The sequence below is a fragment of the Lycorma delicatula genome, chromosome 9 (genome assembly GCF_047948215.1).
Source record: "Lycorma delicatula isolate Av1 chromosome 9, ASM4794821v1, whole genome shotgun sequence".
Lineage (NCBI taxonomy): Eukaryota > Metazoa > Arthropoda > Insecta > Hemiptera > Fulgoridae > Lycorma > Lycorma delicatula.
In genome coordinates this window covers 53,153,359-53,178,514 of record NC_134463.1, presented here as the reverse complement: position 1 = coordinate 53,178,514, position 25,156 = coordinate 53,153,359, and the positions used below count along the sequence as shown (strand labels likewise).

At 27.2% G+C, this 25,156-nt stretch overlaps 1 protein-coding gene across 7 annotated transcripts in view; it reads right to left on the bottom strand.

The window, feature by feature from the left end:
- Positions 1-564: 564 nt before the first annotated feature.
- The window catches only part of Myo10A (unconventional myosin 10A), a 765,283-nt gene continuing 740,691 nt past the window's right edge, over positions 565-25,156 (bottom strand). For 3 of the 7 annotated variants that reach the window (XM_075375934.1, XM_075375937.1, XM_075375935.1), the window contains 10 exons: positions 23,925-23,992; positions 23,299-23,395; positions 23,002-23,172; positions 21,908-22,112; positions 18,916-19,259; positions 17,547-17,702; positions 14,581-14,785; positions 8,949-9,067; positions 4,771-4,954; positions 565-986 (listed from right to left, as the gene is read on the bottom strand). In XM_075375934.1, coding sequence (XP_075232049.1) covers positions 961-986; positions 4,771-4,954; positions 8,949-9,067; positions 14,581-14,785; positions 17,547-17,702; positions 18,916-19,259; positions 21,908-22,112; positions 23,002-23,172; positions 23,299-23,395; positions 23,925-23,992 — 1,575 coding nt within the window. In that variant the 3' untranslated portion in view covers positions 565-960. Of the gene's footprint in view, positions 987-4,762; positions 4,955-8,948; positions 9,068-14,580; positions 14,786-17,546; positions 17,703-18,915; positions 19,260-21,907; positions 22,113-23,001; positions 23,173-23,298; positions 23,396-23,924; positions 23,993-25,156 lie in introns of those variants that run through there. The other 4 variants (XM_075375939.1, XM_075375938.1, XM_075375936.1 and 1 more) reach the window with 3 other exon arrangements.

Sequence of the window (25,156 nt, the reverse complement as noted above, 5' to 3'; positions counted from 1 at the left end):
GACTTTTGCAGTCTTTATCTTGTGCCCAGTGTTCTCTTCCTGTATAAAAAAAAACAGGCTTGTTTCTCAACAATTTGATGAAAGTGAAGAGTTGAACATTTTTGTGCAAAAGTGGCTACAATTTCAGGTGGTGAAATTTTATACAGTGGATTTGAAGAAGCTTGTTTCATGATATCAAAAGTGTTTGGAATGAAAAGGTGATTGTGTAGAAAAATAAAGTAAATATGTAAATATTTGAAACCACTATTAAATTTTATGTTTTTTCAACTTTTCTGATTTTGTTACTGATTGGCCCTTACTTTTGAACCGTGACATATACATACATCCTTCTGGAGTTTTTCAGTTCTAAAGTTGTGATTTTAGGTTAGAAGAAGTCTTGAATTCCTGACACCCAAAATTTAACCTGATTAGCATACTTAACCTTATATAGTATTCTGTATAGCTATATAACTATGTAGCTAGGAAAGTAAGAGTATATAAATAAATAAAACTAGAAAAAAGTAGGTCATAAAAACTATTTAACAATAATGATATTATTTATTGAATATAAATCATTAAGAGCTTACAATCATAACTGAAATAATAATAATTATTATTATTTTAACTAATTAATATTTATTTTAATTTATGTTTATTATTTGTATAATGAAGTACATAGCACAAAACAATAATAATTAATGGTATAAAGAGATAATCTGTACAAAATAAAAATAATAATAATAATATTAAGCTATGGCTAAACAAACAAAATAAATCTTGAGCATTCTTGATAATTCTTATAAATTGATATTTAATTAATTACAGGACAGTAATATATTTACAATAATAACAGCTATTTATTAGATATATTTAATTAAAATACTGTTGTTTTTTTAAATAAATAATAGTTATTATTATATGCATGAATCTAAAAATAATTTTTTTTTAACCTATTATTGTTTTTAATTTTTAAGTTATAATTTAACCATGTGGAGAATGAAGTTGTTCTGAAACAAATAAAATAAAAATATGTTAATGAAAGACAATAATTATGATAAATAAAAATTAAATTATCAATTATAATTCACATTAAACTAAGTTTAAAAGGTTTCTTAGATTGAAATAATAAACTACAGAATGTCTCTAAGTTGGTGCACTATTCTGAAATTCAGCATCAAATACCTACAAATTGTTGAATAGATTTCAAGCCAATGTTATAAAAGTGTACAGGAACAGACAATTTGTGTTCATTGCAAAGCTGTAGTTTCAGTTAGCAGGACTGTAAAAACAGAATAACATGTATTTATTCAACTGGTGATCTCATTTTGTTACAACCGAATGTTGGCTATGTCATCATATTTTGCAGTAAAAGTGGTTTTTTTCGGAATAATCTTTTCAATTCTGATGAAGTTCTACCTTCTAAAGAGTTTTGTTAATAAAATTACCTTTTTTCACTGAGCTAAGCAAAATTGTCTTGCCTTTTACACCAGTGGCTGCTTACATAGTAAAAATGTGACAATGTGTGCAGTGCCATGAAAATGATTTATATGATTGCCAAATGAAATACCCACTCTTTTGGCATGTTATTTCTTTTTATGGAATTTTTTAAAGAGTTGATTGTTTTCTGTTTGTCTCTTACTTTAATGAACTGAAGGCTAGAATTTGTGAAGAGCGTGAAATGATTCCTCATATGTTGAATTTTTGTTCATAAATGTAAGATTTCATGAATGGTACAATCTGCAGGATATTATCTTAAGAAATGATTTTTATGTAAAACATTTGTTGGATAGTGTAGTTTTAGCCTTTTTATGGCCATAATTATGAAAAAAAAGTTTGTTTCATTAATGTTTATTTAAATTACCATTCTTGCACCCCACTATATGAAAAACACTGTAATTTTGAACCAATTCAGGGTTTAACAATAGGTTAATGTCTCTTAAAGCTTAGTTGATGACGTATGATGGATGCTGGAATTGAATAAGTCATGGTTGGAAATTTATTACCCATAGACTATGAAGAACATCATGATTACCTTGTTTAAAATGTCAATGTTATCTGATTCCCAAAATATAAAAGTTTAAATAAGAATAATTTTACAATAGACACAATTTTCTTTCTCTTAGTCTTCCTGCTCTTTTGATTGAGAGTCAAACTGTGAGAAACAGGGTCCAAGGGTAACAGTAGGGCATAGTAGAAGGATTACAGTAATAAAGTAATGTAAAGGACAGAGCAACATGTTTAATTGCTAATAATTAGTACTGCAAATAAGCAGAAGTGAAAAGTATGCTAAGAGTATTGTATTGTATAGTTTCATCCTGTATCTGATGAAAGCCAAAGAATAGTGTTGTTTGCTTGCTGTGAGAAAGAAGTTAGAAGAGTGTGTTGAAATGTTGAATCAGTAGATTTAAGTTTATTAAATTAGGATTCAAGGTGGAGGAAAAAGGATTGAAAAAGTGCAGACATAATCCGAGTTTATACTTTACTTAGCACGTTCAAAACAGAATAAATGATTTCTTAAAATATTAAATGAGATAGAGAATGTAAAGGATATTAATGCACTGAATATTAAGTGGTATAAAGAGATGGGAGAGAAGAAGTGACTGTTGAAACATGTCCTGATTAAACTGAATTTGAACTCTGAATGTTTTGGATAAAAGGCAGAGATGCTACCACTCTGCCATAAGATTTGCATATTTTATTATATGAGAGACATTTTTCATTTTAAGGTTTTTTACATTCAAGGTAGTAAAACTTAACTAAATAAATATTTCTATAATACTTTAATGCAATTCATTAATATTTAAAACACCAGAAATAAATTAATATTATCATAAAAATTGTACATCTTCATTAAAAAAACTGCTAGGCCATCAGTGATTGTCACTATGAATAAAACATTAACCCTACTATAAACCGTTGACTGTACACAAAAAAGTACCTGTAAAATAGAAATTATTAATTGATCTATAAAAAGTGAGCTGATATCAAAATCAAATCAATGAATGGAAATTTTACATAATCAGATTTTTTAAAAAAAGAAAAACAAACTTTTTTTAATATATAAATAAAATGAAATACAACAATTTGTTTGTGTTCTCTTTTCTAGCACTTTTGGTCATTTGACCATCCTCAGGAAAAGTTACTTTTTAATTTGAGATCATTAAAATTAAAGTATGTAGAATGTAAATTGATAAAATGTTAAAATCACAATAACTGACTGAGAAAGATCTTATATAAAAATAGAATTTAACCCATTTTATAAATAATTTGGTAAATACATAAAGCCTATAATCTAAAGACAACATACACCACTAACAGTAAAATAATAAATTTTATAAACAATAACCATCATATTAAAATAGCCAACTCCAAAAATATAAATATCTTAGGTAAACAAGGAGTTTATAGTTTGAAATGTGAAGACTGAGAATATATAGGCATGACCAACTGTTCTTTTTTATTAGAGCCAAAGAGCACATTAATAACATAAAGAAGGGCTACTTGGAAAAAAAAACAAATTATGCTAAACACATAACAGAATAAACACAACTACAATCCTGATAATTTTATTAAAATATTAGACATTTCTAATGACTTTTATAAAACCAATAACCTCAAAAAATTCAATATATACTGTTATAACAATAAATTAATCAATAAATAGACCAGATTCAAGGACAATATTTTATTCAAACAAATAATTAATAATTATCAAGATACCTAATCTGTCTCCCTCCAACCACTAATATTCACAACATCTGTGACCTTCTTACATAACAGACATGACTAAATTTATACTATGACAACCAGTTGTGATTCTAACATTTTATAAATTTACTTTCTACATACTTTAATTTTAATGATATCAAATTGAAGAATAATGTTTCCTGAGGATGGTCGAATGACTGAAAGTGCTAGAAAAGAGAATGCAAATTAATTTTTTTTAAGGTTGAATTTCATTTTATTTATCTATAAATAATATTATATACTAACTGTGCCATGCTTAAAAAACTTAACTTAAAAAAATAACTGATTATCATATATTGTTAATATGTTGAAACCTTTTACCTATTTTTTATTTATTATTTATTTTTCCCACCAAGGCAGTATGAATATAAAGAGGAATGAAACTTGCATTTCAATAGTAAAGTTGTTGTTCACAACATGATTAGTCTTCTTGTTAAAAACACATAACATTGGTAAAAGATCTCATCAACTTCCAAAGTTGTACTCAATCTTGCCTAAACAGAGAATCTTTATCTTTGGTGGGATTTATTTAGGCAAGTCCCTAGGACCAAGTCTATCTCCATTCTCTTTTATTATCAGATAAATTTTAGAGTTTTTATATCTCCTATTTTTTTTTTTTTTTTATAGATAATCAACAATTTTTAGTACTTCTGAAAATGTTTGCATTTTCTATTTACTTTGCTAGACTGTTTTTACCAATAACTCTTCTTTCATATTTTCCATTCAGTCAACTTTCTTGTTCTAAATTACATTGATTAAACTTTTATTCTTATTGATTCTATTATTTAATTCTTTATTTTTTTCTCTGAATGTCCATTTAATTTTCTTCAGATGTAATTAATATTTAGTACTACCCCATACTGACTCAGAATGGGATGACCAAAAAATTACCATTATCTATCCTAAAGCTACAACAAACAGTAGATTAAAACCTTCCTTTTTAGATACAACTTGTTATTAATGGGCAGGTAAGAAATTCTTTAACATAATTAAAACATATTATATTTCTATTATGTGGTGAAAGAATGTGAAAATATTACTTACGTCTGTGTAAACTCATATACTGACGAATTAATCTAGCAATTTCATGTGCTTGGTCTGTTTGTAACCTAGCAACTCGTTGTTGGAATAAATTACCACATTTTAATTCCAGGTACATTGTTCCTGATTCTGCTCTTACTTTCCTAGTTGATATTACTTCAGAATATGGGACACTTGATAATGTTTCCTAAAACGTTAAAAAAGAAAACCAGCAGTTAATAATTAATATTAAGCAGTACACTGAAAAAATAAATTTATTCTTTTAAATAGAGAGCACAATTATTTTTATAATTCATTCTACATAAAGATTTATTTTAATGTTTACTTTCTATAATTTGTCAGTAAAAATAAAATGAGTGATGAAATTTTGTAACTACACTGTGCTGTAAAGATACAATTAGTCACACAAATCATTTTTCTTGTGTTAATGACATGACATCAATTTTTGGTAACAGTAATGATGAGATGTTTTTTATGCATCACAGAAAAAGTTTAGTTATTATATATATGTAGTAGCTTAGTTATGCTAAATATTTAACAATCACTTTCAAATTAATGGAAATTTTTTTCCAAAGGTTTTCTAAAAACCATATTATCTGGATCTATGCAACTACAAACATGTAACAGGGCTTATTATTAGTAAATGCTTTAAGACCAACTGGCTCTAAGAAAAGGGAATGAACTGATTTGATGAAGAGTGATTTTACCCTCTTTGAATCATCTCAATAAAACAACGAATTCTTACAAAATAAAAAACCCTAAAAGATTTATGTTTAGCAATACATTTCATCATGTATCATATTGATTAACCTAAAATGTCAGATGAAGAAAACGAGCTTTGTCTTGTAATTGTATGTCACATAGATTCAAAGAAAATATAGTTTTACAAATCGAATAACAAGTCAAATAATTCTAATTTTTAGTTTTTTAGTAACAAGTGATCTAACACAACACATACAACAGAAACCTCAATAAATGGTCTCTTTTTTCATTCTCACCATGATAACATATTTTAAAGATTTAGGAAATAAAAAAAAATCTAATATCATCATATATAATATAAAATAATCTAAATGGTGATGTAATTTGTTTCAAAATCCCATGGACAGTTTTATTTTTATAAAGCCTCAAACTTGAGTACATTTGCTTTCTGCATTGGTAGTAGTTGCAGTATGTTAATGGTATGTCTTAAAAAGGTTAAGAAACTTATAGTAAAATGTTCTGTCATTTCATCTATTAGTTGTTCTAGTTTTTCAAACTTTTTAAAATATTTTTTACTTTTTCACAATAGGGTTTCCAGTCATTTTCATTCATGGAATTAATTTTCTCCATAGTTAATTTTTCAACATTTGTGAAAGAAAATGTTGTGTTATGACTTGTCACATGTCTTTTTACGGTTGACCATACCATCTTGATCAGATTCAAATCAGAATGGTATAGTGGGAGACTAAGAACAGATGCCCATGTTTTTTCAAAAGCTCATCCACGTGATATTTTTGTACTTTAGTTTTATGTAACTTTATTAATTCATATAACTGTGGTTTCAGCATTTTTGAACTATACGGAATATGGGTTTTCACCAGCTAATCGGTCATATCTTTTCTTCTGGAGTTAGAATTTGGCGCATTATCAATACCTGTATTTTGATAAGAGGTGTTATCAACAATTATTATTGACATTGGTGGAAGATTTGGAATAATTTTTTCACATGTCCATTTCATGAAATTTTCTGTATTCATGTTGTCATGGTGGTTGCCACTTTTTGAACTGGCTTTCCAAGTTAGTAATGTGTTCAGAAAAAAAACCAATTTCTCCTCCAGCATGAATTACTATTAAACAGTCACCTTTATTAATTGGCGCATGAAGTCCCTCAACAATACCATCAGACCACGACTTTGTCAAACAGTGAGAACTTAAAATGTATGTTTCATCCAAATAAACAATTATAGCATTGCTTTATCTGTACTTAGCCATTGTCTGCAAATATTCAATTCTCTTTCACCTGATATTGGATTTCTCAATTAAAAATTTTCTGTTATTTTCAGTTTTACGCCACTTCAAACCTAACTCTTTCAAAATAACAGCTAAAGTTGATTCATTGCCTTTAAAATCAATAGATGACTGAAGTTCTTGCCCTACTTTTTTTTTAAAATAGGTAATTCATCCTTCTTTGAATGAAATTCATTAACTGTTCTTTTAACTTTACCTAATTCAAAACTGCCAGTTCACTGAGAGATTTCGAATGTCTTTTATACTTTTTCAGCGTGCTGAAAGACTACGATTGGGATGTTAACTGAAGAATCATGTCTTTTGTTTCTCTTCTGAGTTTTTGAACTTGTGTTCCTGATATCCCACAAGCAGCAGCAGTTCTTTCTTCCCATTTTTGAATTATATGTTTGTCGTCAGTTAATTTACCTACTTTTAGAGCATCTTTTTTCATAAAATCATAAACTTTATTGATAATTTCACATGCTTGACTCCTAAGTTTTTTCTTAACTACGGATTTAAATTCTGCCATAACAAACCGAACTAATAACACGTGAACATAGATAAGACAAAAGATAATAAATTACAAAAAATTTGTGAAAAACAATGAGTAATTTATAAAATAAAATGAATGCACAAAAACGCTACCTTCACTGAACACGATATAAACTGGACTAAAGTTTATTTCTTTATATACACAATGTGAACTACGAATGATGGATCTAAATATAATCATGACGAAAGACATCATTTCTAACTGCATGTGTAAATTTTTATAAGCCTGTACATAATACCAATTACAGCATTAGGAACTTTTGGTTAAGGAATTGTTATTGTTTACATGATTGAGTCATTAAGCATTTTTATACATGTAATTAACTCAAGTGGAAAGAATTGAACACACAACAAATAAATTTATTGTTTGGACGCCTGTATTGTTTGTAAATTGAAGAATGAAATAAAAATAATAATTACACGCAAAAATAATGTTTAGGAAAACAATAATATAATGAGATGTCAGTTTGTGATCTCACAAGCTCATAGATTTACTGGGGCAACTATACTTCAGGAAAAGAATTTTTATTAATTTGAAGTGAAGCATTCATTATTTAAAAATTTTAATTACAAAATTTGGCGTACTGAATTGAATTATTCAATTTTATATCTTTAGTTATAATGTGATTTTATTTTTACAAATTGATTTATGGCTGTAATCATCTTCTGTAAAACCAAGCTACAACTTACTATAAACCGATAAATGAATAATAAATAATTTGATCTAGACCAAATCTACTGTTCTGTTGTTTACATAATATTTAATGAATAATGCAAATTGGCCTGGAAATCCATGGAAGTAATAATATACAGATACACTCATTGTATGAAAAAGGAATGCAACTTCCTTCAGAATTAAGAAAGCTACACTTTCTGGAGACTTCCAGAATATCAATCATTCAAAGGCAACAAATACTCAGATTTCTTTTTACAGAAAATATTTCATTTCATTTAATTATAAATTCACTCATAAAATCATGTTTGATAGAGATTTATAAAATATAACGTGGAATATTCCTCCAGGGCTTTCTTTCAACAATTTCAAATTTATTTCTGCAAAAAGAAATTCTAGTAATTATTTATTACATAATCTTTTGCAAGTACTTTGTTTTCATCACTATAAATGTAATCTTTATTTATAAATTTGTGTTACACTGCTACAAGTGTAGGTATATCCATGTAAATTCTAATCAAGATAGGTAAGTTTCAGATTCAAAGATCTGAAAAACCATTTCCAAAAATAAGGAATTATCTGTGCATATTTTTCTGTAGAAATTCTATCCTGAATTTAAAAATAAAGATATATGTACACAAATTATCAAACATCAATGAAGAATAAAACAGATTTAAATAGTGCAGTACATAAGAATGCACTTAAATAGTAAATTAATACAAGTGTAATACAACCATCTAGAACAAAAACCAAATCATTTATGGTAGTCAGTTTCTTTATTGCCTTCAGCTATTAGATGCACAAACTGCTTGGTAAGAAGAATTTCAAGTAATCATTAATCAGTTTTATTATTGTGATTTTAATAATTAAAACTCAAGATCACTGGTTGAAATATTCTGAACAGATTTGAAGTAGGTACAAAAAGGAATAAGCAATCATAAACCTATTTTTTAATTTAGATACTTACATGAGTAACAAGATGCAAGAAATGTACACCACTTCGATTTAATGCCAATATTTGTTGATCACCTCCACGTTTAACAGCAAAAAAGCTTGAGCCAAATAATGGCCATTTACTCAATAATTCTGCAACAAAATATATAAATTTTATAAAATCATACATCGATTACATGATGAACTAGCCAATATTGAACAGTATGAGAATACACACTGACAGCATAATGTACAATACTGGCTTGTTTGTTAATATTATATTATTCTAACATACATTCACATATTTTCGTGAATGAATTTTCTTGTATATATAATATATACATATATACACTGTGTTAATAAGATTTAATATAATACAAAATACAAACCACCAAAATGCAGTAATTAAATTAATTTTAGTTAATTTCACAGTAATTAATTAATTCCAATAATCGATTTTCATGGAATCCCACATCTTCAGTTGGTATTGAATTCTATAATTACATTAAAACATATTTATAATTTATCAATTTATTGAAATTGTCTTCTTTTAAAAAAATTTGAAAATAATTAATTTATTAATAATTACTTTTCAAAATGTTTAATTAAATATGTTTCAATGTAATTATAGAATTCAATACAAACTGAAGATGTGGGATCCTGCAAAAACCAATTACTGGAATTAATATGGTAAGAATAATGAATGATCTAATTACTGTGTTTTGGTAGTTTGTATTTCCTAATATATATATAAATATATATATACTTTTATTTTTTTTATTTATGTATATATATATATATACATTTATATATTTACATACATTTATGTATATATATATATATTTATTTATATATATACATAAATAAAAAAAATAAAAGTGTGTATATATATATATATATATATGTATACACACTTTAATTTTTTTTATTTTTTTATTTATTTATCTACATTACCATTACACTCAAGTACCCAGGGGTCCCCATGGGAAGCAACTCAAAAATTTTAAGTGAAAAGATAGGGTTTGATATATTATTTTAAAGGATATAGAAAAACAAAAATTTTGACATTTAAACTTCAGGCTACAAAAACTGGTCTACAGTACAACTCAATTTGTGGTCTCAAACAAAAAAATAGGTTGTTTAGAGATATGGATATTTGCAAATTTTTTTTGGGGGTTTCACTGTTGAGCAGTTATTTATAGGGTACTCTAGACCCTTTGAACATCTATGAATCCTAAATCCCCTTGCATGGTAGTTGGAAGTAATTAAAAAAATTACCCTAAACAATTCATAAAAGAAACTTACTGATGAAAATAGTTTCCATTTCATTGCAGAAGATTTGAAAAAAAATGGTGATTTTTCAATAAACTTGGTATAAAATTGGGAAAGTTACTCACAGACAACCAGTAGATTATTCCATGCTGTCCTATTTGTCCTAGTCTTTCAATGCTCATATTAATGTTGAATATTGTTTATCAATTAAAACCATTAAATAAACTTGCAACACAAATTAATAGAGGCTCTGAACCAAGCATGTTTTTCAGTTTTGAATATAAATAATGAAATTTTAATTCGTGAAACCAGTAAATATATCAACATTAATACTTTTTTTTGGCATCCTTGAAAGGTGAGCTACAATGACACATTTATCTGTCCACCTTGAAAATAGAGAAAGTTTATTGTAATTCAGAAAACATCTTTAAAAAAAAGTTCAAAAATCTCCTAAAAGGCTTACAGAATTTTTTATTTTTGTAATGAAGATTCTTTTGTGAGCAGCATTTACTACTTTCAAATCAACTCATATTATACATGGGTTGGTTAACAATGAATCAGAAGGAAAAAATAAGTTTCTGTGAAGGTTTTCCAAATCAAAAAATGATGCTTTTTATTTTTAAAAAGTATATAGGGTGAGTTGTTACAATTCATCCTAACAGCTGTGAATGTTTTTGATGACAGAACAAAGAAGCTCATGAAGTAATATGGTACTTGGCAGAAGTCATGTATTAACAATAACATGAAAAATCATATATTATGAGGTGTGGCTATTAAATAAAGAGACTAATACTGTAAAGTATTTTATTTTAAATTTATATATATTTAGTTATTATCCACTTCAATATACACCCCTCCACTATCCCTACATGCCCCATGTGAATTTTCAATTGTTCAAAACAGTGCTGGAAGTCTTCTTCTATGAGCTATTTCATGACGTGTGCCGCTTTTTCTTTCACAGCTTCAGAGGTCTGAAATCTTGTTCCTTTTAATGCAGATTTGACCATGGAGAACAGATAAAATCACATGATGCCAGGTCAGGTGAATAAGGCGTATGATCTAACACTGGGATGTTATACTTGTCTTGACAGACAATGCAGTGTAAGCTGGTTCGTTATCCTGATGAAGAAGCCATGACTTGTTCTTTCAAACTTCCAATAATTTTTTTCTTACTTTTTCACAGAGTTGAGAAAGGACCTTGAATAAGGTCAAGAATAGTTAACCGACAGTCAGATCATAGGAGACTATCAATTTTTTCAATATTTTTATCCATTTTTGATGTGGAAGGGCGACCCGGGTGAACATCATCTTCAACGTCTTCTCGGCCATCTTGGAAATGCTGAAACCACTCAAAAACTCATGCACATGATAAACATTCATTACCGTATACCTTTTTTTAATAAAAGATAAGTTTCACTAGCAGTTTTTCCAAGTTTCATATGAAATTTCACGACAATTCTTTGTTCTAATAAAATACTTATTTTTTTCGCAAAACAAAAAACAGATGTTATCCAAATGAATGTCATGGCCAGACTAATATGTCTACAGAAACTGGAGTGGCAACAATCAAAAGAGAAAGCTGCATGCTACATAGCTGTCAGTCGTATGAATTTGGTGCATGCTCGCAGTTCTTTCGCAGCAGCATTGGTATTATTATTTAATAGCCTCACCTTGTATGTTGGATTTTATTTGACATTATGTATTAAATTAATTTCTTTCTCTTTAGTTTTTAAAAAATGTAATAATGGACTGTACATTTAAAAGCATGCATATTTATATTTATATTTATATTTATTTTCACATGATGTGTACCTTTTTCCTTGAAAATCAACATGGGAGTGTGTGATATGCGGGATTTCAAAATGAGAGTCCAATATCTATCTGTACTTACCATTGCACTACATATTATGGTATAATATTCTAACATACGATAGTTAACATAAACAAAACTTAGCATGTATTCTAATTATTTTTTATTTCATTCAGTTACTAAATAATGAATTACATGTTTTATATAGAGTATATTGTAATTGCCTGTTAAAAAATAAATTTTTGTCATAAGCATTTTTGATTATCTTTGCATTTCCGGTTTTGTAACATTTGTTGTTATTCATCATCCTGAATTTTTGTGTAAGATACAAGTTGTCTCAGCTAAACACAGAACAGTATTATTTTTCTTATAGTCGAATGATGATAGATTGTGTGTTCATTTTATACTTATACTAAGTTTTTCTAGTCTGTACTTTAAGATAGCTTGTAAAAAAGTTTAGTAAAACATTTGCATTCATTTACAATTTGCAAAAAATTAAATGTTATTCGCTTAGCTGAGGAAATCTGTAATGGTTCAGCAGGGTGTAAATATGATATTCCGGAATCATTTATAAGAGATTGGAGAAAGAAAAAAGAGAAGATTACAAATAATAGTAAAAGTATAAGAACATTTCATGATAAAATTCAAAAGTTCCTCAACTAGAAGAGCAGTTGTTTTCTTATATCAAGACATACATGAGCAAAGGATTTGTTGTTTCAACAGAGATGGCACAATTAAAACCTCACAAATCATAAGGGAACTTGAAATACTGAATTTTAAAGAAAGTTGAGGATAGTTAAATTGTTTTATGAATAGTTGTGAACTATCAATAAGAAAATGTACATATATTTGTCAGTGTTTGCTGGATGCCTCTAAGGAAAAATTATTGACATTCCAGAGACATGTAATTCAGTTACAAGAAAATAGCTTTTTATAGTCCTGACAGGAAATGACGATCAAACACCAGTTTACTTTGACATGCCAGCTGTTCAACAATTAATGTTGTTGGTAATAAAACTATTCACATGTATACTTGAAGTTATGAAAAATAGATTATGTAGTCAAGATGACAGTACTTACAGATGACAAACACTTCTACCATTTATTTTATTTAAAAGAAAACTCCTTCCAAAAAATGAAAAATTACCTGCTGATTGTTAGGTGCCAAGAAAAAGGATGGATGGATAATGCGCCAATTTTATTGTTGGTAAAATTGGTGTGGGAACTGTGAACTCGTGCTCTTTTACATTTGAAAAGTATGTTAATGATGGATAGTCTTCATGGGCGAACCCACCGGGTTGGTCTAGTGGTGAACGCGTCTTCCCAAATCAGCTGATTTGGAAGTCGAGAGTTCCAGCGTTCAAGTCCTAGTAAAGCCAGCTATTTTTACACGGACTTGAATACTAGATCATGGATACCGGTGTTCTTTGGTGGTTGGGTTTCAATTAACCACACATCTCAGGTATGGTCAAACTGAGAATGTACAAGACTACACTTCATTTACACTCATACATATCATCCTCATTCATCCTCTGAAGTATTATCTAAACGGTAGTTACCGGAGGCTAAACAGGAAAAAGAAAGTCTTCATGGGCAAGTAAAATGTGAAGTAATGTGAAAAGAACACTTCAAGATAGTGAAATAGTGCAAGTTGTTATTACTAGTAGAATGATATCGTTACTTCATCTACTCAATTAATTGGCTTTTCAAAGCCCATTTAATATAATTTTATACAGAATGAATGACAATTACAATTGATGAAACAACTCCTAAAGGAAAACTGAAAATGCCAATTTTGAAATTAATATGTGAGTGGATCTTTCCTGCATGGGATCCTACTTCAAATAATTTGGTTGTGAGGAGCTTATAAAAAGGCTGCATTTCTAATAGCTTAGATAGAAGTGAGGATTCTACTGTATAGTACAATGAAGATGATCACGCTCCTTCTGAACTTGTTGATTCAAACAGTGATGTGGATTAAAATACAGGTAAGAATCTTTCTTCAGATTTACCATATTAGTGTTTTAATTTGCTTGTCTTTTAAAATGATTGAATTATGTTGCTTCAATAGGCTCTTTCTTCTTTTTTTGTTTCAGACAAGCTTGCCTAACCTATATGTACTTCCATATATATTACCGTGTTTATCAGTGTACTGTAATTTTTGTATATAACATAATATTTAATGACAATTTAATTTAAAAGTAAAGTATTTAATTTTTTATTGTACAAAAATTAATCAATTGAAAATTTTGTGTTAACATTTTCCAAAAACTACACAATTAGTTTTCAGGTGCAGGTGTTATGTGAGGGTGCGTCATACACAAGTAAATACATACATATATATTCTCTCAGATCATAATATTATTAATATACATGTGCTTATAAATAAAAATATTACTTAATAATTTGGTTAAACTCTATGAAATTGCTTTTCAGTGGTGAGTATTAGGTAATTTCTGATTGCATCCATTATTTGAAGTAAAATATGTTTACACTTAATTATATATATATAAAATCTATAATCAGTTTTTTATATATTTTCATTATAATTTAATAAATCAAGGCACTAATCAATTTATCTTACCTAAAAGCTGAGCTTTAGCTTGAATACTATGTATTCCTTGGACAGCAGGCCAATTTGACTGAACTAATTGTACCCATTGTGCTGGTTTAATGTCACGCTGTGTAAGAGCTGGTTTTGGCAAAAGGAATTTAGTTTCTTTCATTGCTGGTGCATGTGTCATATCAGCTGCTCGATGTAAAAGTGCAGCAAGTTTAGCTACTTCATACTGCAAATAGAATGTTTTTCAAGATTACTTAACAAAGTACAATAATTTACTAAATATATAATGAAACGTCAGATCTGAATTTATTTGTATATCTGCCAATAACTCATTTTTATAGATTATACTATAAAATTCCTTAAATTACCTTTTTAGAATTTCCTCTAATTTAGGTATATAATTTAATTAATGTTTGCAATTTTTAACATTATACTATAACATATCAAAAACATTTCTATTTATGTATTTTTTCAAATCTTGTTTCTTTACTGCCAAAATTATTACATCAAAATTATATTTTAAAAATTTGTGATTTCTTAAAACCATTTTGTTATTAAAAAAATTTTATTTTTATGTAATCTTGCTTTTTACATCTACTTCTGATATTTTCTTTAGCTTTTTGTAATGGTATTAGAAGGCCTGGCTTTACTAGATAGGCAGTCCAGCCATTCGTTTTATTTTGAAGTCACTGAGCAGGAAACAGAGTCCCTGAATCACTCTGTAGATAGTTCCACTATCACATTTCTCATTTTTGTTTCTATAAAACAACAAAATCACTAGTGGAACTGTAAAAAATATAATTAAAATTTTTAATTAAAATGTGTATTAAAGTGTAATTAAAATTTTTTTAATTAAAATGTGTAACAGTACCCAATGCATAATAATTAAGCAATAAAGGTATTGCTTAATTAGTATGCATTGTATTTTCATATTAATCTATTTCTATAATTAAAAAAAATAGATTAATAAATTGTGTACTTTATAGCAGTGTTCTTTTCAGAAATTTATCGATAGGATAGATTTTTACTTTCCAGTTATAATGATATATGCTGCTGTAACAGTAATGGGAAAGTATTTAGGTTGGTCAAAAAAAATCTAAAAAATTGTTTTTTTTTATTTTTTGTGACTTAAGGAAATCTTTAAAAAAATTTTTTAACAAAAAAAAATAGATTTAAATAAATTGTAAATAATCTGTGAAAAAGAATTTTTATTCCAATGCTCCCAAGTTCAATAAATCTGTTTTAGGTGAGAGAGACGTTTATGCATGTATACAGTCGCTGCCAAGTTACACCGAACTTGGAGTGGCGATGATTACTACCCAACATGATAGATCATGTTTTTGCTACTATGAGATGACTAATCATGGGGTACCAATGTTTCAGAGAACAATAGTATAGCAGTGACGTGTGGACTGATAATCCAAGCTCGCCGTTACAAGGTAGCTATTGTACATTTGTAAGTAGGACTGAATTTGAAGAATGCATTAAATTTTTGCAAAAACTGGAAAAAGGGGTAGGGGTGTAATAAAATTTAAAATCTTTACTGGGGCCATTTAGCAAAAAATGTTTCTTGCAAAAGTTGAATTTTTTTATAAAGATAACAAATTACCAAAATATTTTATTTAATATTCACCCTCTGACCCAAAAAATGACTACTTATTTTTATTTTTTCTGTTCATATCTTGCTTAGAAAATATACCTTACTCTATACTTTCTACATCAATAGATCTTCAAATTAATTTAATTTTGTTTGTTTGTATTATTCTAATGGTGAATGGTAATAAAAAATATTTTTTTTTAACTTAAAAAAGAAAACTTTTGAATATTTAAAATTTAAATCCATTTCATCAGTTACCCATTGCATGTAAAATGTAAAAATGTTAATTTTTTGATAGTTTTAATTTTATGAAAACCTAATTATTCTTCTGTATTTAAAAAAAATAAGAATAAAAAAAAATAGCCAAAGATTTTCTCTCCTAGAAAATTACAACTTTATTTATTTAGAATTATGGCTGTATTTTTGTATTTCTTAAACAATTTCAAAAAGTTCTTTCTTTAATTTTATTATCATCACCTAGGGATTATTATTTTTAAAATTAATCTTAGGCGAATGCTTCCCCTTGAATATGGGCATCGCCAAAATGAAAAAAAATCATTTTTTGCAATTTAAATATTTGTTTATGACAATGTTAAAAAACCATGTTAAAAAAAATTATAAAAACAAATAATCTTCTTATAGAAGAAATAAACAAATGCACATGGCTTTTTTCAACAGCAGCTCAAACATTTTTAGAAATTAAATGGAGAAATAGCAAAACATAGTTATTAAATTATTTGGATCTGGAATTATTTCACTTCCAGAACAATGCCAAGCTCAATCTTCTTAAGACCAAATAACTTCAAATTAGGAAATCTTTATTACAAATGTAAAAAAGCGGAATAGTATCTCTGTTATTTAAAATAAATATTAACGTAACAGATCATACTATTGGAAAACTTGAAATGCACATGGATGAAGAGAAAATAAATAATTTTGAAATAATGACAAATTTGGGAATATTCTTAGATGAACTACAGAAAGATTCATTATAAGTAGGTGTCAAGCATAGGGCAAACTGGTTGACATAGACAGAAGTCATTCTGTATTCACTTGCTGTACTTTTAGTTATTCTTTGGAAAGAGTAAGAATACAAAACAATAGTACCACCATCCAACTCATTAAGTCCTCCACAAGTATAGAAATAATCAGTTTTTTGTATTTATTTAACTATGTATTATGAAATTAGAAACACATATTTTTACATAAAAATATGAAAAAAAAAGAATTATAATTTTGGTTTTTGTTTTTCAATAACAAGGAATTATTTCATCATAAAGATACAAATAGAGCTTAAAATTATTGATATGAAAAGTTTTTTCAAAAATGACAATTCATTGACGGCTTTTAAAAGAATATAATACGATTAAAACAATTATGAAATACTTACAACAGCTTCCTGTGTTAATTGTTCATTTGGAAGCACTAAAAGAAGCCCTTCCAAATAATCAGGAGCTATTTGGTTGAATAATACTTGGACATAAAGTTGACAATCCAAACGTAATGGAAAATGCCAAACAGATCTACAGAATATAAGGTAAAATATCTGAAACAGATTATTTAATAAATTAAAACAATGGACAAACAAGTATATACAATTTATATTTTAACAAAATAGAGAACAAACTACCAGTATAACAAACACGCGTGTGCATGTGCGCATGCACACATACACACACACACACACAGACACAATGAGTTAATTTTGAAATCATTACTCTAATAAAAGGCATCAGTTATAAAAGGTTTGGAAATCACTGAATTGATTATTATTTTGAAGAAATTCCATGGTTTTTACAGAAGGAAATTATTTTTATTCCAACAAAACCACATATTTTATATAATTATATGGTTAAATTTAAGTATTTGTAACTTCTATTACATTAGTGTGGTTCATTAGCTACAACAGATAAGCAGTGGGCTGAAAAAAATGGAATATCTAAGTTTTTAATTTGTTTTGAATTTTTTGTCATTTTATATGTATAACATAAAAACAATTCATTAAATTGAATTAACTATAATTAATTCATTATTGAATTAAATTTGATAAGTTTAAACTTTTACCATTATTACGTGAATCCAAAGTATAAAGAGTTAAACGAATGTGATTTCTTTATTTTCATAAAATTATAACTTTAACATGCTTATAGCTGTTACATAATAAGTTGTTATATATCATTTATAACAGATGAAATATAAGTAAGTTTATAATTTAAATAATAAACAAAAACAAATGCAAACTATTATATGAATGACAAATTTTCCCATTTACAGTGGTGAATTCTGGTTGTAAATTGTCTGTACTAAAAATGTGTGATTCATAGATTAATGAATGATAATTTCAAAATTAACTGAATCCTTGGTATCTTTATTCCCTGTTAGAATTATACTTTAATAAAGGTTTTCACAGTAGCATTCAATCATTCTGCTCTAATTAAATAAGCAATAAAAACCCTTCAAGAATTTCCTTCAAATGGTTTTTAAATTTTACAACATCCCTTGGGAGAAATTAGTAGTAATAGTTTAAATTTTACATGCATAAAATAATGTTAAAAATTATACTTTAATACTGATGGAATGAATTTACGACAAAAACTCCTGAAATGCTAAGTGTATTAATTAAAAGCATTTTATTCAGTCCACAAAATCTTGATACAGTGTTAAATTACATATAATCCATTTAAACGTTATAAAATAATGTAAACTTAATAACAAAAAAAAAAGAAGTTAATGTTAACTTATTAACAAAAATATAATACCTGTTGATTTTTATGGAGCTCTGTTGTAACATCAAGAATGTATTCTTCACGTGATAACGGCATAGTAAATGCATCACCTTCAACAATACAATACAAAGAAAATTCTTCCATTTCAAGCGGATCATGTACATTAATTAATGAACACATCTCTTGTATTACATCATTTACTACAGTTGTTGATTTTGTATTAATCACTGTTTCACTTCCACCTGGTAATCGGTACAACTGACGTTTTGAATTACGTCCAGCACTAACTGCTGTAACTTCTTCAACACTTGGTACATTTTTACGTCCTCCATATCTTAAAGTCTTTCGTAGATTTTGTAAACAAACATTTGCTGTCCCTGAAATAATTAAAAATCTTTAGCAATGATAAATACAGTAAGGGTGATATAAAAGAAGTGGTAATAAAAAGAGAAAGATTTAATTAAATGCTATGAATATTATTAAAGGAATTTGACTATGATCTAGGGAAAGAAAGAAGATTGATTTATTGTAGGTGAAAAAAGAAGTAACAATCATGATAAGAAATTAAAAAATGTTATTTGGTAGTAAAATGTAATATGCATGTTTTATTCTTTACTGTGTTTAATTGACTGCAAAAGAGACATGAAAAGAGAACTGGAAAGGAGATGAGGGAATAAGAAATGGAAAACAAAATATACAATACATAGTGTATATATATAGTTTCTTGATTGTGTTTGACAAGAGTATTTGCAACACTTGTATGAAAAGAAAAAGTAGTAATAAAGGAAAATAGGTAAAAAGAAAACAAAGGGATTGAGGTAGCATTGGAGAGGCAAAAATGTAAGTGAAGTAGAAATAAAGGAAGTAGAAAGACATAATATGTAGTGTCATAGATTTCAAAAATAGGGAGAAATCAAAATAAGATAAAACATTAGGATTGTCAAGGTAAAAGATCCTTTTATCAAAAAAAAAGAAAGAAAGTTCTGTGCAGAGAAATGTAACTGGGTTGGGTAAAATATTAGTAAATTATGATGGCTGGATTGTTTTCTTGTAAAGAAGACAGGCCCAGAAAGTTCTGAAAAGAGATAAAGAAACCAGAGGATCATATTGTATACTGCACGACCAAATTAACATTGTATCTGAACTTGATTGGCACAGCGTTGTGATCAACACCAATCTACAAGGCAACCAACTTAACTTCACATGCAGGAAAAATCTGAACAGCATGTGATTGAAGTATATCACAAGTAAATAATGTTTGTTTTTTCTCTACATCAAATTATTTAATAACATGCTAATAATATTTCTACCTTTGCTATGAATGTATAATTTTCTCATATTTGTGGACTTGTCCTTGTTTATAGCTTTAAACACTGAAAAATAAAAGTAAAGACAAGAAAAGAAGATAGAAACAAGAAAACAATTAAATTTAATGAAATTTAAAATTCTGTAATAGTCAATATAAAACTAAATGTTAATGTCCATACTTAATAAAAATAGTAATAATAATAATTTGTTATATTCATTAATAAAAAATGAAAGAAAGTAACAATGCTTAATATAATATACAATATAAGAAAACATGTTTCTAACCCATCTACGATATGATTGTTATGTCAACTGATAGTTAAGAAATCTTTAGTTCCCATTTTTTGCACATATAGTGTTAACTTGTTCATACTGTATTTATATATTAAGGATGACAAAGAATAACATACCATCTATGTAAGAGAAATTGAATAAGATATATGAATGAAAAGTATTTTAGGAAGTTTTGCAGAAGAAAGGAGATAAATGACAATGTTAATACCAATAAAGTTAGAGAAATATATGCTAGAGCAAAGCATGCAAGTGCTGGAACAGATTCACATGGGGAGCACTGGATGACAGCAGATTGACAAGAACGTTTGAAAAAAAGCATATTCATTGTATTATAATGGAGCTATTTGTTATTCAAACATGTTTAATTTATTATTGTTAAAATGTAATTGAAAAGTCAGTTAAATCGTATGTAATATATTTTCCATATTTAATCATTATTAAAATTTTGATGTCTATTTTATATTTCTTTAACTGTTTAAATTTATCACAATGTTTAAATTAAAATATTTCAATATTACAATCATTGTCAATTTAACAGTTTTGCACTAGATCCTGCAATGAGATTCATGTTTTACACAAGAATTAACACCAGTTTATTTTAATGGCAATTGAGGGCAAAAGAGAATGATTAAAATTACAATATTCTAGTTTAGTGTTTGACAAAGTTTTGTTCTATCTTAACTTTTTTAATTATATTTACATTTAATGAGTTTTAATATTTAATTACTAGATTAGATATCATAATTTATATTAATATATGAAATCATTACTTGTCTATAACAATATCAGTAAAACTATAGAATATAATAATACTGTAGACCAAAAGTAATAAAACTTGTATTTTTCTATGCGTAATAATTATGTTTCTCAACATTATTTAATTAAGTTGCTTATTACCCTTTTATGAATAATAATTATTTATTCATAACTTTCTTCATGACATTCATTACTAATTCTATCAACAGTTTATGAATAAAGAATTCTAAAAATTATTAACTGCAATAAATTTCAGTGAACTGTGACATAACAAATAATTATAACAGTAGCAGTTCTCTGGTAATGAAAATAAAACTGTGAATAAAACAAAATAATGCCATAATGAACTTTTAATTAGGACAGTACGGTTTGAATGGTCATCTAAGTCAATTACAGCAACCCTAACTTCATCTTATTAATGATAAGAAATGAATTTTGTAGTATGTAAAATTAATTTTGTAAGCCTAATCACAATTTGATTCCAGAACCTTCTAAATGAAAAACAGTAGCACTACTTTAACACAGAGGTCAGCATCTATTTATTAATAATATAAATAAAAATAATAAACAAAAGTAAATTACTAAACACAAAGAAACTGAATACAAATTTTACAGAGTTAATCATATGAATGTAATGTTTCTGAGATAAAAAAAAAAAATTACATACCATGAAAAGCTCTACGTTTGTCATAAGCAGCAGTCTCCAGGTACTTAAGTAAAAATGGTTTCAATGTATCAGAACAGGTGAAGTATGCAGCGACAATACTTAGAAGTCTCCAACCTCTTTGACAACTATCACTTTTATTACTAGTTGTTTGTTTCATTAACTGACAATATACTTCATCACGAAGTGCTTCATGTTTGTGACAGTGCTAAAAAAATAAAAGTGCTATTAGCTAAAAGCTCATTTGCAAAAATTAATAAAATGTATAATGAAGTTTAAGTATTGTGAAATAAAAAAAATAATTTTTGTTATGAACCAACTTTCATTTTAATATTAAATTAAAAAAATATTAAAATAAACTCATTGTTGCTTTTATTGCACAACTGATGTATTAATGTATCAAAAAATAAACTACAAAAGAGATAAATTAAGAATTTACTCAATTAAAGTTGCATAAATATATTATCATTTAAATTTTAAATATGATTTTTTTGGAAAATTATTTAAGTTAATATGTGATTTATAAAAAGGTGTTTTAAGTAATTTTGTAACACTAAACATAAGAACATTTATTATAATAATATATTACATAATTGGCTAGTTTCACATCATTTCTTTTCTTCATTCAAATTTCAAAACCAATGCTGCCTTTCAAACAATAATGAAAGAGATTAAACTAAACTAAAAATCATGGGTAGAAATTCCCATTGATAAACAATGATTCAACATTTTTCAGTACTGAAAAATGTTGAATGACAGTAGTATGAACCTAGGCTTCTGTAGGGCAATCGTAAACTAATTTTGATCAAAAAAATCTTAAGAAATTAATTATATTTAAAAAAAATTGGTTTAAAAATGTCTTAACTACAAGTAGAATCTGGGAACGATTATGTTCTTTGAGTGATTTCATTCAGTTTGCGTTTATCATAACTAAAAGGTGATCCAAGGAATGAAAGCTACCACTCATTTGGTGAGTTTTGTTCGTAAAATTTTATGTTAGGCAGTTCATTTCTTTATATTAATAATTGATAAAATGTAGTGGATAACATATCCAAATTATGTTTAAAAATTATACATATGTTTATAACATTACAAACCATAAGAATGGTGTAGACACATTTTACTTCTGTGAGATCCGGTGTTGTAGGTAAATCACCCATATATCTCATGGCACATTCAAAACACTCAATTGCTAATTGATTCAATTCTTGATCAAGTTTTAGTAATGACTCTGTTATTGAATTTGGTGTATATTTTACAAGATCCACCTTAAAAACAAAATAAATAAATAAATAAAAAAGAAATAACTGCAGTAAAATATTTGATAATTTAAATTATATTTATAAGAAAAGTATTTGATCAAGAAGCATTAAGAATAATGGATTAAAACTGACCTGCTCTTTCCATGTCCAGTCACCGCTCTTTTTATGACTTTGTACTACTTTTAATGAACCACTTATGTTGCCATCTGGTGTTTTCAACATTTCGAACCTAAAGCAAAATAAATTTGTTAAAATTAATTCAATATCCTAAGAATATGTAATTCTATTATTGAAATATATGTTTGTATAAATTGTGTATATTTCACACAAGAAAGAGGGAAAGTAATTTGTTTTTTATCTATCCAAATTTATTTTATAACTGTGACACGTGCAGTACACCTGAAGCAATAGAAACACTGCACAGCCAGTCCCAAAGTGAGGATGTTAATCAAATTGCGTACAACTGTTATGTTTATAGGATTTTTTAATTGGCCTAAGAAACATATTTTTGATAGGTAAAACTAATAATTTATGACATTTCAAACTGATTCACTTAGTCCTCCTGAAAAAACTTATGAGATGTCTATTTCTCATTCATGTTTATAAAAAAATGTCAAAATTGACATTTAATGTACCAAATTCATGTAAAAGTATAGAATTATAGAAATTGATACTTGGTATACAAAACTACTGAAGATGATTTTTTGTTTTAAATTTCTATAACATAGTTAATTCTAAATTTAACTATGTATACTTACTTTTCTGGACTCTGTCGGAAATGATGCATGGCAAATTGTAATAATGAATGTTTTCCATCATCAGCAACCTAAATAAAAAAAAAATACTTATAGATAAGCAAACCAAAAGGTAATAAAATAATTTTACTTTAATAATACTTTATATTTCAAGGATTATTTGGTATAAGTACTAATCCTGATTTTTAAAAAGATCATGTATCACTGTTGGTCCATTCTGTAATTTTTAAAAAGCATCTACTGCAGACATGGCCAACATACGGCTCGCGAAAAATTTTTCAATATTACCTTTTTTTATAAGAAATTGAATAATGGAAAATAAACAAAATTTAAAAAAACTTGCCAAGAAAAACCACTATAAACTGGTTTTAAGTTTTAAACTTAAGAACTGAAAAATCCAAATTAACTAATGAGCATTTGAAGTCGCTGTTGATCATTTTCACTAGAAAACTTGATCCACAACTGCAAACAATTGTCAGTGGGAAGTTACAGCTCGATAAATCTCATTAGTCATAATTGTAATGTTTAATTTCATTATGGGAATTACCTATGTACGTCACTTATTGTAAGTTTTAGGGATAAATTTCATATCATTAATTACAGTTAAAATGTTCAATTTCATTATATATCTTAGTTACTGTATTTCTTAATTAAAAACAACTGATTATTTTTTTGTATGGTTTACTTACATTTTAAATAATTTTACACTGCAATTAAAATAAACTATGGTGGGCCAAATACTGGGCATCTCCACAGGCCGGATTGGTGGTGCTTGCGGGCCGGTGTTGCAGTTTACCCGGTGGTGCGAGCTGCAGATTGGAGTCACCTGTTTTAGATGTTTCATTTGATCAATTGTGATGATATTAGTATTCTTGTATTGCTTTCCTTTAAATTTCAGGTATGAACCAAATAAAACCAGCTGGTGTTGGAAGAATACAAAGGTGCTCCAAAGACTTAACATTGTGACATCCAAGATTCTTCTCACATGAATTAGTATGCTAATAATATTTTTGAAGCTACTTGTTGACAGACATGATAATGTTCTGAAAGTATATTTAGTTTCAGATCACTGTGCAGAATACTACAGTAATTTCTCACTAATATTTCAACTTCTGAAAATGGTTTTTCAATAGATTTCCTTTAATAATTTCAGCAATAATTGAAACATACTCAATGTTTTTATCATTTGTTACAATAAATGGGGACCAAATACAACGATAAGCACAGCTAAGTTA